This window comes from Podarcis raffonei, chromosome 7 (assembly GCF_027172205.1).
Source record: "Podarcis raffonei isolate rPodRaf1 chromosome 7, rPodRaf1.pri, whole genome shotgun sequence".
In the NCBI taxonomy this organism is placed as follows: Eukaryota; Metazoa; Chordata; class Lepidosauria; order Squamata; family Lacertidae; genus Podarcis; species Podarcis raffonei.
Window position 1 is genome coordinate 62,494,034 of NC_070608.1, and position 13,987 is coordinate 62,508,020.

General features: G+C 44.2%; 1 protein-coding gene across 1 annotated transcript in view; it reads left to right on the forward strand.

Moving 5' to 3' along the window:
• Window positions 1–6,976: 6,976 nt before the first annotated feature.
• The window catches only part of NEDD9 (neural precursor cell expressed, developmentally down-regulated 9), a 60,261-nt gene continuing 53,250 nt past the window's right edge, over window positions 6,977–13,987 (forward strand). Inside the window, exon 1 of the mRNA XM_053396909.1 lies at window positions 6,977–7,177. Within this exon, the coding sequence (XP_053252884.1) occupies window positions 7,166–7,177 (12 nt within the window). The 5' untranslated portion in view covers window positions 6,977–7,165. The remainder of the gene's footprint in view (window positions 7,178–13,987) is intronic.

A 13,987-nucleotide genomic window follows, 5' to 3' on the forward strand; every position in this document is an offset into this window, starting at 1 on the left:
ACCAAGAGAAGTATATGAGAAGGAGATTTTAACACGAATGGTAATTCTCCCTTGAAGAAAAGCTCTGGAAGGAAGAAGGAATCAGAGTGTAGTGTCCAAAGTGCAGAATGGTTTAATTCTGGTTTGTGAATACATTGATATGGTACCTATTTATCTGATATCTCCACATAAAATGCTTGGCCAAACAAGTATGTAATATGCTGTCCAAAGGAAAACAGACCCTCCAAGTTTCCCTATTTTCCAGTGACAGTCCCAGATTTACATAAGCCGTCCTGGTTTCTGATTTGATCCTAGAATGCCCTGCTTTTCCTTAGGTCGTCCCTATTTTCATCAGAGAAATGTTGGAGGGCATGGAAAAGGACAGAGCACGCCTAGATCAAGATAAATAGCTGGTCTTCTCTAGGGCCTCTGGAGCAGCCTTTGCCAACCTGATGCCCTCCCAAAGTTTTGGACTACAATTCCTTTCAGCCGCAGCACCCAGCTGTGGTGCAAAGCATTTGGCGGTCACGAGGTTAGCAAAGCCTGCTCTGAAGGCCCAGCCATGTCTGCTGAAATACTTGTACAGCAGGGATGGGGAAACTGTGTCCATGCTGGCTGAATAGCCACTGAAGGGCCACTGGTCCCCCATCCCTTGTGCATAGTAATCGGGTAACACAATACAGCTTACTGTTCGTTTTTATATCACTGGAAGCAATCCCAGTCCATCTGCAGCACTTAGAAATATTGGTGCAGGTCCAAGTTGGTCAGAATAAAAGAAATAAACGTGGAGCTCTCTCACCAGAGGAATGCTTTGAGACTCAGACTGGAGGCTTTTCAGTCCAAATCATTTTGTCTGGCTGGAGTTCCTCCAGTCAAGATAGTGAATGTCTGGCCAGGAATCATCTAAACCTAATAAAGAGGCCCAGTGAAAAAGAACGGCAACAGCGTTTCACTTTTGACTCATCTCCCTCCTGCCCCCACGTGAACCCAGCGAGCTTTTCCGATTTGGCCATGGTTTTATACCACCAGGCATTGGGGTCACTTTAAGCCAGTTTGCCTTCCAACACCTAAGCAGCATGTAAATAAGACGTTTTCCCCATGCAAAACAAACCTTTGGCCTTTTTATTTTTGGACTGAGGAGACAATGAGTGGGTGTTATGGGAACATCTTATAAGGAAAAAAGGGGAACAATTAAGGTGTTAATGGGAGAAGAGATCTCGCTACTGAACAGAAAGACTCGCAAGATGCACTTCCGTCCCTCAAAATTATAAAGCCCCCCCCCCTTTTAGTCAAAGTTTGTTTGATTTTTAAAATAAATACTCCACCTTTATTTCAGGCTCTCACTAGCCAACACAATGTAATGGGCAACACTTTCAGGTTATTTAAATGGTACAGGGTTCTAATGAATATTCCTATATCTCTGCAGCGCCCTCTGCTTTTGCTGTCTCAGCGAAACACTTTAGATATATTGTCTTTAACGTTAATAGGATACACCCATAGCTGAAAGCCTTCCATGAAGAGAATGTGCATGCTATACACCATATAGTAGCACCATGTTGGTGCAAAATACACATTTACTGCTTTAAAAAAAGCTTTTGGGGGGGAACACAGAAGGCTACTTCATACGGGGTTAGCCTATTTGTCCAACGAGCCCAGCCTTGTCCACTCTGAGTGGAATCAGCACTTCAGGGAAAGGGTCTTTCACATCATCTGCCACTGGATCCTGGAATAGCATGAGACTTTTAATCTCAGGCTCATGGGTTCAAGCCCCATATTGGGCAAAATATTTCTGCATTGCAGGGGGTTGGACTTGATGACTCTTTGTGGACCCTTTCAACTCTACATACTAAGTACATAAAAAGCAAAATTATATGGAATGGGATGTCCCCATTTTAATCAGAGAAATGTTGGAGGGTATGGTACAGCATGGGTGGTGGTGGGGGCAGTGTGGCAGAGCACAGTGGCAACTTCCCTAACACCTAGTAGATTGTCAGAAATGTATACATAAATCAAAAATATGTGTTGGAAATGTAAAAAGAAAGAGACACAAGATTTACCCACCCGGGAAGAATGGCAGATGAAGTTGATGGACTATATGGAACTGGCGGAAATGACTGGCAGAATCCGAGACCAGGGAGAAGAGTCGGTGGAAGAAGATTGGGAAAAATTTAAAGATTATTTACAGAAATACTGTAAAATTAATGAATGTTAGAAAAATGTTGGAATGAAGTTATATGGCTTTAGCAGAAATGTTATAAGGAATTAAGTACAAATAGATTTTTAATGTATTAAAGGGAAAAAATAAGGTTAGAATAAGTTAAGATAAATTACAGGACAGAAAACAGAGGAAGATGGAAAGGAATTGCTGAAACAGTTAATTGAAGTGGAATACAAAAAGGGAGGTTTGAGGAGGTCGTGGAAACAAGTGAATGAAAGATAAGATATTGAAATTATTGGATGTGTTTTAAATTGTGTTTGTTTTGTTCTGTTAATTCAATGTTTTAGTGTCAGTGTTACGTAGTGTTTTTGTTTTTGTATTGTATTGTTTTGTTGAATTCTTTTTTTCTTTTATAGTCTTTAAACTGTTAATAAATATTATTTAAAAAAAGGAAATGTAAAAAGAAAGAAGACACCTTTTTCCATATGTGGTGGCCTTGTAATAAGGTTACAGCTGACTGGGAAATGATATATAATGAACTGAAAAAGATCTTTAAGTTAACATTTGTAAGTGAGTGTCCCATGGGTGGTGGTATGGTAGTGTGGCTGAGCACGGTGGCACTTTCTGTTTTGCCTCAAGTGGTGAAATGAGACGTACCACCGCTGACCTCATGATCCGAGAACTTAAACCTGTCAGTTCTGATGAAAGGCAAGCAAGGACCTACAGCCCAGGTGGGGCTCACTAGCTTGGGGAGGATTTGTCTGATTTCTCAGCTGGAGTAGACTCAAGACAGGTGGGGGTCGCATGCCTCGTCAATCTCAGAAGGAAAGCCGCCCTGGCCGACAAAAGACGGACAAGTGAAATCTTCTATGATATGTTGGGCAATGGATATTGGTCACAATATAGAAATGGAGGCATTGGGACAATTGTGGAATTTGGATGTAAGATTTACAGCATGCTATGAAAGAAGAGAAAATTATATGAAAATGTTGTACAGATGGTGCCTAATACCAGCAGATTGGCAAAAATGTATAAATCAAAATCAATTAAATGTTGGAAATGTAAAGAGAAAGAAGGTGCCTTTTACAGTAACCTTGCAATAAGGTTAAAGCTTACTGGGGAAAAGATGTGGGAAATCACCACAAACACCTCCCTTGTTCTCTTAGTATGGCAATGGTGCCCACCTGAGATGTGCCGGAACTGAGTTTCGGGGGGGGGGGGCAAGCCCTGCTTGTGGCATTGTTTTGCTGGGTAATGCCTCCCTCCATGATCCCTCGTTCCATTTTGCTTCTGCCAGACCAAAGGAAAGGTTGTAGTCTGCCTTTTCCCACCACCAGCTGCTGAAGGCACATTTATGGTATTTTTATTTTTACGATTAAAACATCTGTTTTGCATAGAAATGAATTCGTACAAAAGACCAGTATTAAAAAGAAAAAGTTTCCCTTGCAGGTACAAGCATGGGCGTAGCCAGGATTTTGGTTATTGGGGGGGGGGGAGGCAGCCAAAGTTGTTGAGGTTTTCTTGGGAAATCATGGGTAAAAATATCCTGTAAATGGGATATTGTAGGGGGCAGGCTTCTGCTGGGGGTGAATGACAGAACCTCATATAAATGAGTATTTCCAATGCTTTTCTATAATTTTTGTGGATCGGGGGGGGGGGCAACTGCCCCCTGCCCCCCTTGGCTATCCTCATGGATGGCAACACTTTCTGAATGCTCAAAGCCCTTCACGTCCATTATCTCCACAATCCTTGCAACAGTAATGTGCTGAAGGACACTAATGCCGCAAGAGACCTGCTAGTCTGCAGTGAGAAGTGAATTCATTAAAAAGATGTATGGCAGCTCTGGGCCCCTGTCAGTCTAGCACATCCCATCTGTAGAGGTGCTGCCCGCTGTGTGATTTACCGTCTGGCCTTGCAGTCTTCTGATCAGCCTCCACTGGGAGAGGCAGTTCTGCTGTTTACACAAATGATAATTCCTGAGCCAGAAACATAGAGGTATTCAACACAGTGCCCCCATTCCAAAGTTGCTGAACCCCAGTTCCCACCAGCCTCAGCCACCAAGGCCAATGATCAGGGATGATGGGAGCTGCCATCTACAGCAACATCTGGAGGGCCACAGGTTCCAGAGAAGACGATGTCCTGCCTATTAGAATGACTCCACCAACCCAGGCCTGGTCTGCAGATATGAAGGGCAACATGCATCACCCAGGGACCCAAGGGTGAGATGGAGGTCACATGCCCTGCCTTCAAGGAAGAATTGTGTGGCAAAGGCAGAGCAACCCACCCCCTTCTACTGACCATAGTAGAAGCAGAAATAGGAAACTGGGCAGAGGGAACCAGGCAGAGGGCCTTCTCGGTAGTGGCACCCGCCCTGTGGAAAGCCCTCCCACCAGATGTCAAAGAGAACAACAACTACCAGACTTTTAGAAGACATCTGAAGGCAGCCCTGTTTAGGGATGTGTTACTGTGTTTTGATATTTTGTTGGGGGGCCGCCCAGAGTGGCTGGGGAGGCCCAACCAGATGTGCGGGGTATATATAATAAATTATTATTATTATATTAAAATAACTTGGTGTCATGGGCTGGTTAGATGCAGAGGAATGGTGGGAGGCACCAGCTGGGGAACCACCAAGGGATTTACCACTGGCTGGTTTACTGCTGACACTTAGTAGCAAAGAACTAGTGCCCAGGTTTCCTTCCGCCGCCCCCTCTTCTTCCCAATCCCAGTTCCTTTTGTGTCGTAACTTTTAGATTGTAAGCTTGAGGGCAGAGACCATTGTATGATAATGTATTTCTAATTGAAAGCTGCCCTGGAAGCTTCACATCTGAAGAGCAGGGTATTTTTATTTTTTTAATAAACAGATAAAGAAGACTTCCTGGTCAGGCTGGAATTTTTATGTGGGCAAAGAGGATAGTCTTTCATGCCATGGGACCTGTCTTAGTGACCGCAGAGCTGAGCTCTGTCACTCCTGCAAGAGGCTGGCCTTTTTCTTTCTTCCAATCAGGATGCAGGGTCAGGAGGGCATGTAAAAAGGTAAAAGGGTATTGGGAAATGATTTATAATAAATGGAAAAAAATGTTTAATATTACACCCCCCAAAAAAACCCCCCAGAGTTCTTTTGTTGGGGATAACCCAGACTAAAATTCCCAGGTGTCAGAAAAGGTTATTTATGTATGCAACAACTGCGGCCCATGTTTTGTTAACCCCAAAATGGAAAGTCCCAACTAAAGAGGATTGGCAAATTAAGTTGACAGAATATGCACAACTTGCAGATTTAACATATAGAATAAGAGAGCAAGAAGATTGGAAAGTATTTATTGAATATCTGGAAAATAACTGTATACAGTTGAAAACGCTGGCAGTATTAAGATAAATGCAGCAGAGTAAATAATTTTTGATGGATGTAAAAGTGGAAAATGGATTTGAATGGTTATAGTAAAATATGCAGGGATGCACATGATATGTAAAATGAACCATGGTAAGAGGAGAAGGGAAGTCATTGGTTATTTTAAGGTTTGTAAAATGTTTATTTGAAATTGTAAAACAGAAAATTTAATAAAAATTATTACATAATGAAGAAAGAAAAAAAGGATGCAGGGTCAGGAGAGTGATTTACACAGGGAACATTGGATGGGCTTCTCAGAAGAAGGTCAAAGCTATCTTGTATTTTAAATTTCAGAGGTTTGGTGGGAGCACTGCCTTTTCATCAACCCTGGTTGGCAGACCAGACTACTTATCCCGGTTTGTGGTGGTGGACTCCACCGAAGCAGAGAAAGTGTGTAAGAGAGTGAGTGTGACTTGAAGAATCCATATGTTGCTGGACTTCAACTCCCATCACCCACAGCCAGGGATGATGGGAATTGTAGTCCAACAAGACAGCTATGATTCTTCAATTTACATGTTTTACTGGATTGTAGATACAGGAATAAGGGACGCAGGTGGCGCTGTGGGTTAAACCACAGAGCCTTGGATTTGCCGATCAGAAGGTTGGCGGTTCGAATACCCGTGATGGGGTGAGCTCCCGTTGCTCGGTCCCTGCTCCTGCCAACCTAGCAGTTTGAAAACATGTCAAAGTGCAAGTAGATAAATAGGTACCGCTCCGGTGGGAAGGTAAACGGCGTTTCCGTGCGCTGCTCTGGTTCGCCAGAAGTGGCTTAGTCATGCTGGCCACATGACCCGGAAGCTGTATGCTGGCTCCCTCGGCCAATAAAGTGAGATGAGCACCGCAACCCCAGAGTCGGTCACGACTGGACCTAATGGTCAGGGGTCCCTTTACCTTTAGCTACATTCAGAGAAACACCACAAAAGTTGCAAATAAAGAGACAAAATCTCATAGGGAACAACAGAAGCAGCAAATAACAGAAGAACCCCTTTTCGTCCTAAATGCCGATTTCACGCAGGGCCTATGGGGGGTCGTGAGAAGTTTTTTAATGAATCCGGTGTCGGACCTCACTTGGGCTCCAATCTCTTATATTTGAGACATGGGTGTAGCCAGGACTTTGGGGGGGGACAGGACTTTTGGGGGGCAGAACCGACGTGATTGGTCACTTAAGTATGTGTATTGTTTCACTTGATTAAGGGGGGAGGGAACAGCTGCCGCAGCTGCTCCCCCCCCCCTTAGCTACGCCCAGGATGCGAGACTAGTTTACAAGAAGAACGTTCAGCGCCTTCCCCACGTTTTACTCCAGGCGGGAGCAACGCGTGTTAATTGAAGATTTCATTCAGAAGGCGGCGCGTAGGGGGCGTTGCCCTCCTCCGCAGCGCGTCTGGCTCTCTAGCCAATAGCGGGACACTATGCAAATGAGCGCCGCGGTTAGCCTGCGAGCGAGCAAAGCAGCGAGCTCAGAGTCGCTGGCAAAACGCAGCTCAGCAGCAGCGTCGCCGCGGCCGGAGCTTGCGGGCGGCTGTTTTCGTTTTCGATTGCAAGCGGCGGTCAATGGAGTATAAAACTCGCCCGGGCTCGAGGTGGTGGGACTGACTTGTCCAAAAGGGAGCGCCTCTTCCACTCCCTGCCCCAGGCCTGCGAGAATGAAGTACAAGGTAAGAAGATGGGTTGCTTTGAAAAACTTTGTTCGCCCCCTTTTTTTCGTGCGTGGGGCAGGAAACGCGCGTGGGACGGGCAAAAGTTGTGCATGTACTTTTCCTGCTCCGGAAGATGTATTGGCAGAGCGGAGAATGGCGCGAGCCTGACCCGCCTCGGTGCCTGGATTCAGGGTCGAGCCAAAGTTAAGGATCTGTCGGGAAACTTTTCCAAACTTCTCCAGCGGTGTCTCAGTTGTGTTCAGTAGGTCTCTTGAATTTAAAAGCAAAAACAAAAAGTCGAGTCGAGTGAGTGACTGCGTTTAGTCCTTGCTTGCAGCCAGTTTTTATTTTGTATTTTGGAGGGGAGAGTTTTGTTGCGGTTTGAAAACTTCTAACCAGCCTCAACTATGCCTCTGACAAGCTCGATATTTTCTCATCCGCTGTTGAGCTGCAAGACAGTTAACGCTGTCTCTTCCTCTAGCTCCTTCCTTGTAGAGCAGCCTCGCTCGCTTACTCCAGAGTAAGGCTGCCCTTTCAGGGAGAAAGACCGAAACAGCAGCGCAGCCCTATACATATGTCTACTCGGAAGTAAGACCCATTGAGTTCAGTGGGCCTTCTCCCAGGTGAGTATAGGACTGCAGCCTCAAAGTTACCGTAATATTTCAAAGTAAATGAGACACTTGAGATTTTATTACCTCGTTTTGAAGCTCTTCGAATCCTTTTTGGGATAAAAATATGTGTGGGTACCTTTTTTTGGGTGTGTGTGAAACAATGGGTTAAAAGAAAACTGTTGTGGAGCAATTTAAACCTTTGCTAGCAGAGATATCATTGAATAATAGATAACTGAGAAGAGGATGTCGTTTAGTCAGTGATAAAAATAATTTGCAGAAAAGGTGTATCAGAGAGTTTCTCTGAGTAACCAAATCAAGATAGCCTGTTCTTCTTTCCTTCAGAAATCAGGATGAGATCGGGATTATGTTGGCTGCATAGAAAATATTTAGATGTCAGCATAAGGCTTAGCTGTTGACTTGGGCTTGTATTTCTCCCCATTTTGCATGCAAATCTATGCAGAAGATCTGAAAAGATTTCCTTCCATCACGTAATGGAATTGCTTTGATAAAGTATAAAACATCTCAGTTCCTGTTAAAGAACCAGTTTTAAAAACTTAGTGCAGTGGACCAATGAGATCTGGGTTCAAGTTCCTGCTACTCAACCAATCACCACACTGGCTGCCTGTGGGCCAGTCCCTGTTATGTCTGCCTAGTTGTGAAGATAAGAAGGGACCGTCCCCATGTTGTTCACCAGCTTGGACACTTTGAAGGATGAGTGCTTTACAAAATGGGGCAAACAGAGTTTGATGAAATATAAAATTCTAGACCTGTACTTTTAGCAAGAGGGCTCACATGTTGATTTAATGTGATTCCTGCTGCAGAGATGTTACCCATTAATACAAAAAAGTGTAGCACGAATCCTGCACATTTCAGTCACTTGGAATGCATTGTTGTCTTGCATTTTCCCCTCTTTCCAGTTTGCTTAGTTTCTAGAGTTCATTCTAGTTGTCTTAAAAACCCACATTCGGGCTGTGATCCTGTGTGCATGCTTGCAAGGGAGTAAAGACAACTGAAATCAGCAGGACTTTACTTGGGAATGTGTGCATTATACACAATTCTTTAGGTAGCTCTGAGCAACAATCTGGACAAGTATTTGGTAGCAGTGACCCCTGTATTCCTTCGTCTCCCAGGGGTCTAGGAAAACTCTTTCAAGTTAAACTAGGAAAGAGATTGAACTTTGCAGAGCTCTTTCTAAAGGAATTCTGTTTCAGAGCTTTCGTGATTGGCTCCTTGCAGTCAGTCACAGCTCTATACTGATTAAAAATATGTGTGCTTGGTACAAGAATACCCCGGGGCATCAGATCAGCAAATAGCATCTACTGCAATCTTGTTTTGTTGGACTCAGAGGGGAGGGGGAGGGAAGGGAAGGTTGTTCCTCTGCCAAGAAAAAGGAAACCTGTCAAGGTCAACACGAAACCGAAAGAGTGAAGGAAGTTCTTTACCTTCCAAGTCAAAGTTTGTAACTATTTATAATGTTGTGAGTTAATTTGGCCACAAGTGGTGGTCTTACTATATGACTGTACAATGCATAGCTCCATGCTAGTCCCAGCCTATGATTATAGCCTCTAGAATGCAAAAATAAATAGAGTAGCAAATAGCCATAATGATAATTCATGCCTGGAGGTACACTAATTCTTAACTGTAATAGTATACATGAACCTCAGAATTTCCCGCATGCCGCAGGGGAATTAAGAACCAGATCTCATGAATGATGGGCCCAAGCTTAGGATTGCTATAGAAGATTCGGGTTAAACAGTGATAGGCTGTGACAGAAGATCTTGAAAGGCAACTAAAAGCTTTCTTGAATTTAGGGCTGTGCTGACAGTTCTTTTCCTGAGAGATGTCTCACAGTGCTAGCCCCCGGATTTGCTCATTCTCTTTCTTTGCAACCAGATCCATGGCTGGTGGCAGCACCTGGCATAGGTGGGCAGAGCATCTATCTTGGCTCCCTACACTATTATTTTTTTTTTTAAATGGCCCACCACTCTGAGCAGTGTCACATGGTTGAATCTGGCCACCATTTTCATTTCCCACAATGCCCCTGACCTAGGATGATAAATTTAAAGGGTGTTTAGGCCTAGCTCTGCTTTAAGCGCTGCCTGGCACTGCTAGGAAAGCTTTCCAAGGTTCACAAATGGAGGAGTGGGTCTGCCAGAGGCCCCTGAAACCTAGATCAGGCCTGGATCAACACCCAGGCAAGTGAGCAGGTGGAATTGTGAACTTGGATTCTTGGAGAGGGCAAATGAGTAGGTAGCAGGTTCTGGTGGTCAGCAGTAGAACCTCTGTTGAGGTGTGAACCTGGGCAGGTAGTAGATGGTACCAACTCTGGGAGAAAAGGAAGGGGCTTACAAATATTGGCTTCCAAGTAATTTTGGAAGAAATATATTGGCTATTCTTCGTGGCTGCCAACAATCCTGCCATTTCCTCAGTTCCCATTGCACGGATGGAAGATACAGGGAGCAAGGAGGAAGGATCTCTGACTTAGTGCTACTCTTTGAAAGCTGTCAACATCTCAACCAGCCTCAGTTCAGAAATACATCCACTTATAAACAGTGTTTTGAAAGGAAATGTGAGGCCCATGTACCTGCCCAGCTACTGAGATCAAGGAACATTTTGCTGTTGGCTTCAACTGGGTATGGGATACTCTGCCTTAATTGCACCGTAATCCCTTTGGGATTATAAAATCACCTTGACATTTCTGGTTATCCCTTTTTTATCCTTCCCGCACTGCCAAAAGCGATGATCCTGTTTCATATATAGATGCAGTCTCCTTCAAAAGACTGAGTGCATGTGAAATGAGTAATTTAATTCAGATGACTGAATGCTGACTGACTGACTGAATACTATGTAATGCTCTTAGATGGAGCAGGGCAGACTTCTTTTGTGCCAGCGAGCAGGCAAACCATAAAATCAGAAGATTTTTGCCTCTATAAAACCTTCCTGGTAAACTAGTTTGTTTACATTTCTTAGGGAGTCTGAAGTATTTAAACAGTTTACCCAAGGCTAACATTCTTAAGCCGAAGTCCACAAATCATTCACCCTGGAGTAATTCTATAGATTTCACTAATACTACTACAAACTTAAAACCGTTGATCAAAGCTGATGTAACTTGAAAAACTACTTCTATTGCCTTTCTTAAAAGCAAGGCAAACAGCCAGCATCTAATATATTGCTTATTTTATGTCCTGTCATTTATTATTATTATTTTTCCTTTTGTTTACATAACAAAATGAATACCCCTTGTGGTTTAATGGATAGAGAATTGGTTTGGCTGCAAGACTTCAAAGTCTTGCTCAGGTATAGAGCTCATTAGGTTGGTCTGGATCAAATCGCTGCTCATCAGTCATGCTACCAATCACTTTTCTCAAATTCATTCTGAATGGCAAAATCTGGACGCGTCTCTGAAGCATACATTTTACAGCTTGCAAGAATACACATGTTCCAACAATTTCCCTACATCTTTTTTGATGTCCTGGAGTTGTAATCCTAGAGTTTCCACTGTTGTGTGTCATAAATGCCTACTATTTTAATAAACAACTGTTGTTTTCCTAATAACAAAGCTTTGATTTGGCCGCTACTTAAAAATAGACACTTGATAAGATGGATAGTTGGCCTAAGCATGTTACAAAGATTCACCTGCTGGGCAATAAGCCGAGTATATTATGCTTTCCAACAAAATCTTGAAACATCATTGATACACAGCAGTATTAATCTCCCGACTCCCATACATTGCACTTCGTGTATAATCTAGTAGACGTTTGAATACTTGTAATGTGGGGGTAGGGAACCCTTTTCAGCCAAAGGGCCACATTCTCTTCTGGACAACTTTCCAGGGGCCTCATGCCAATGTTGGGTGTTGCCAGAGGCAAAAGTGGATGGAAGAGCAAGCATAAATTTTACCTCTGTGTAGTAGGGTAGTTTCAATCAATCAATCAATCAATTTTACATCCTGCCCTTCTTCCCAAAGGAGCCCAGTGTGTACCCACACCTCTGTATTCTCCATCCAGACAAGGAGGCATGATCAGAGTTCTAGGACACAATCCAACCAAATTTGGAGAGTACAGTATTCTAGGGCCAGGTAGAGAGGCCTGGAAGGATGCAGTTTATCTTCAGGCCTGAGAGTCTCCACCCATCCTGTAAGGCAGGGGTGGCCAACTCCCAAGAGACTGCGATCTACTCACAGTTAAAAACTAGCAGTGATCTACCCCATTTTGGGGGGTTCAGGTCAAAGTTGTTGGGGGCCAAAGTTGTTTGGCTTCTTTGGGGGGAGCCAGTGATCTACCACAGACGTCCAGTGATCTACCAATAGATCACGATCTACATGTTGGATGTGCCTGCTGTAAGGCATAATAAGAGTTGGGTACCACAGGAGCAATTTTCCTAGTCGCACCATTGGAGAATTAACTTCCAGGTTTGCACTGTTGAGAACCACTTGCCACGTTTGAGCTTCATTCCCAAGAGCATTCCGTCCCATTAAAATAACGAGAGCTAGCTGTCTTCCTTCTGTCACGGCAACAAAGGGTCTTTGCTGTAACACCTCAGAGGCCATCACATTGGTTAAGGCCCAAGTTGTCCGAAGCATTGGAAATATATCTGTGCATTTCTCCAAGCCTTTCCCCCATGCCCCTTTGTGTGCCAAAGTCTGATGTGCATAGACCTTGGCAAATAAGTCCTCCCTGCCCTATAATTTTTTCTGATGGGAGTAACTTGTGGGCGGAGGCCCAAGGCAGAAAATTGTAACTTGGGAAGCGGCTCTGAGCTCTGCATTCCGAGAAACAGAGGCAGCCACCAGGACGGGCAGTTGCCAGAAAGTGTCTGGCCAGAGGAGGAAAGAAATGAAAGGCAGCAGAGCCTGAGCTTCAATGGCCTGCACACAAATTCCTTTAAATGGCAAACTGGCTGAGGAGAAATGTCTCAGAGGGCCAGTTTATGGGTGTGGCCCCCCACATCCCTGACCACAGCTGCTTCTCAGCTTAAACAAAATGGCCTGAACAACAAATTTCCCACGGGTGTCTGTATGCCATTTTAGAAGGATGCCACAATAGAACAACTCTTCTGTTGCCTTAGAGATGTTGGCACATCTCTACTGGCAGTGGCGCGTAACCCATGGGTGTAGCCAGGATTTTTGTTGGGGGGGGAAGAACCTCAGTTAGCCATGTATTTTTATTGACTTGGGGCGACAGCTGACCTTCCCTCCCCCCCTTGGCCACGCCCATGGCATAGCCTATGGCAAAGTAATCTGAGAACACATATAATCTTGCATCCAGAGAGGCTGGAGGGATGTGGTCCATCTTGTGAGGAAGAGTTGGAGAAGCTGCGTAGATTGTAATCTGGAGAAGAGAAGGTTAAGGAGAAACATGATGGCCATCTAATATCTAAAGGGCTATCCTGCAGAAGATGAAGCAGGCTTGCTTTCCCTTGTGGCAGAGGGCAGGACTGAATCCAGCGGGTGTGCGATGGCAAGGAATTGGATTTCAGCTAAATATTAGGAGAAACCGACAGTAAGAGTTGCTCAGAAGTGGGACAAATGGCCTTTCGAGCTGGTGAGCTCTCCTTCACTAGAGGATGGCTGTCTCTCAGGGATGCTCTAATTCAGGGGTGGGGAGCCTCATGCCAGGGAGGCAAATGTGGCCCCTGAGACATCTCTTTCTGGCCCTTGGAATGTTCTCTAGAGCATCCCCCTCTCCCCAGGCTACTCCCCTCACTGGCATTGCTTCAAACCCCAAGGTTTTTTTGTCTACCTGGAACACATCCTTGAACTCTTATAATGTCTCTTAGAGATTAGCCTACTGTTCAAAGGTAAAATTTACATGTGTTGCTCCACCTGCCTTTGCCTCTGGCTCCTCCCACCACTAGCACATGGTTCAACTGGTTGCCTGGAACAGAATGAGGACGTTGGACTGGAAATGATTTATTTTCCCTGGTTGTGGTTGCAGATTCTTGTATGAAGCAGGGGGACTGGGCTAGATGGCCTGTAAGGTTCTTTCCAACTCTAAAATTCCATGATCGTATTGAAACAGATTTCAGTCAACCAAGCTGTAGGCATGAAATTAGAAAGAAATGACTAATAGCAGCGAGTAATTGCAGGTTTTTAAATTTTTTAAAAAATGAAATAATATATCACTGCACATCTTTCAGTTAAGAAATAGGTGAATTAGTCTCTTTTTTAAAATGCCCCATTAGAGAAGGGAGAGGGATTAGCATTTGTTTAAAAGGT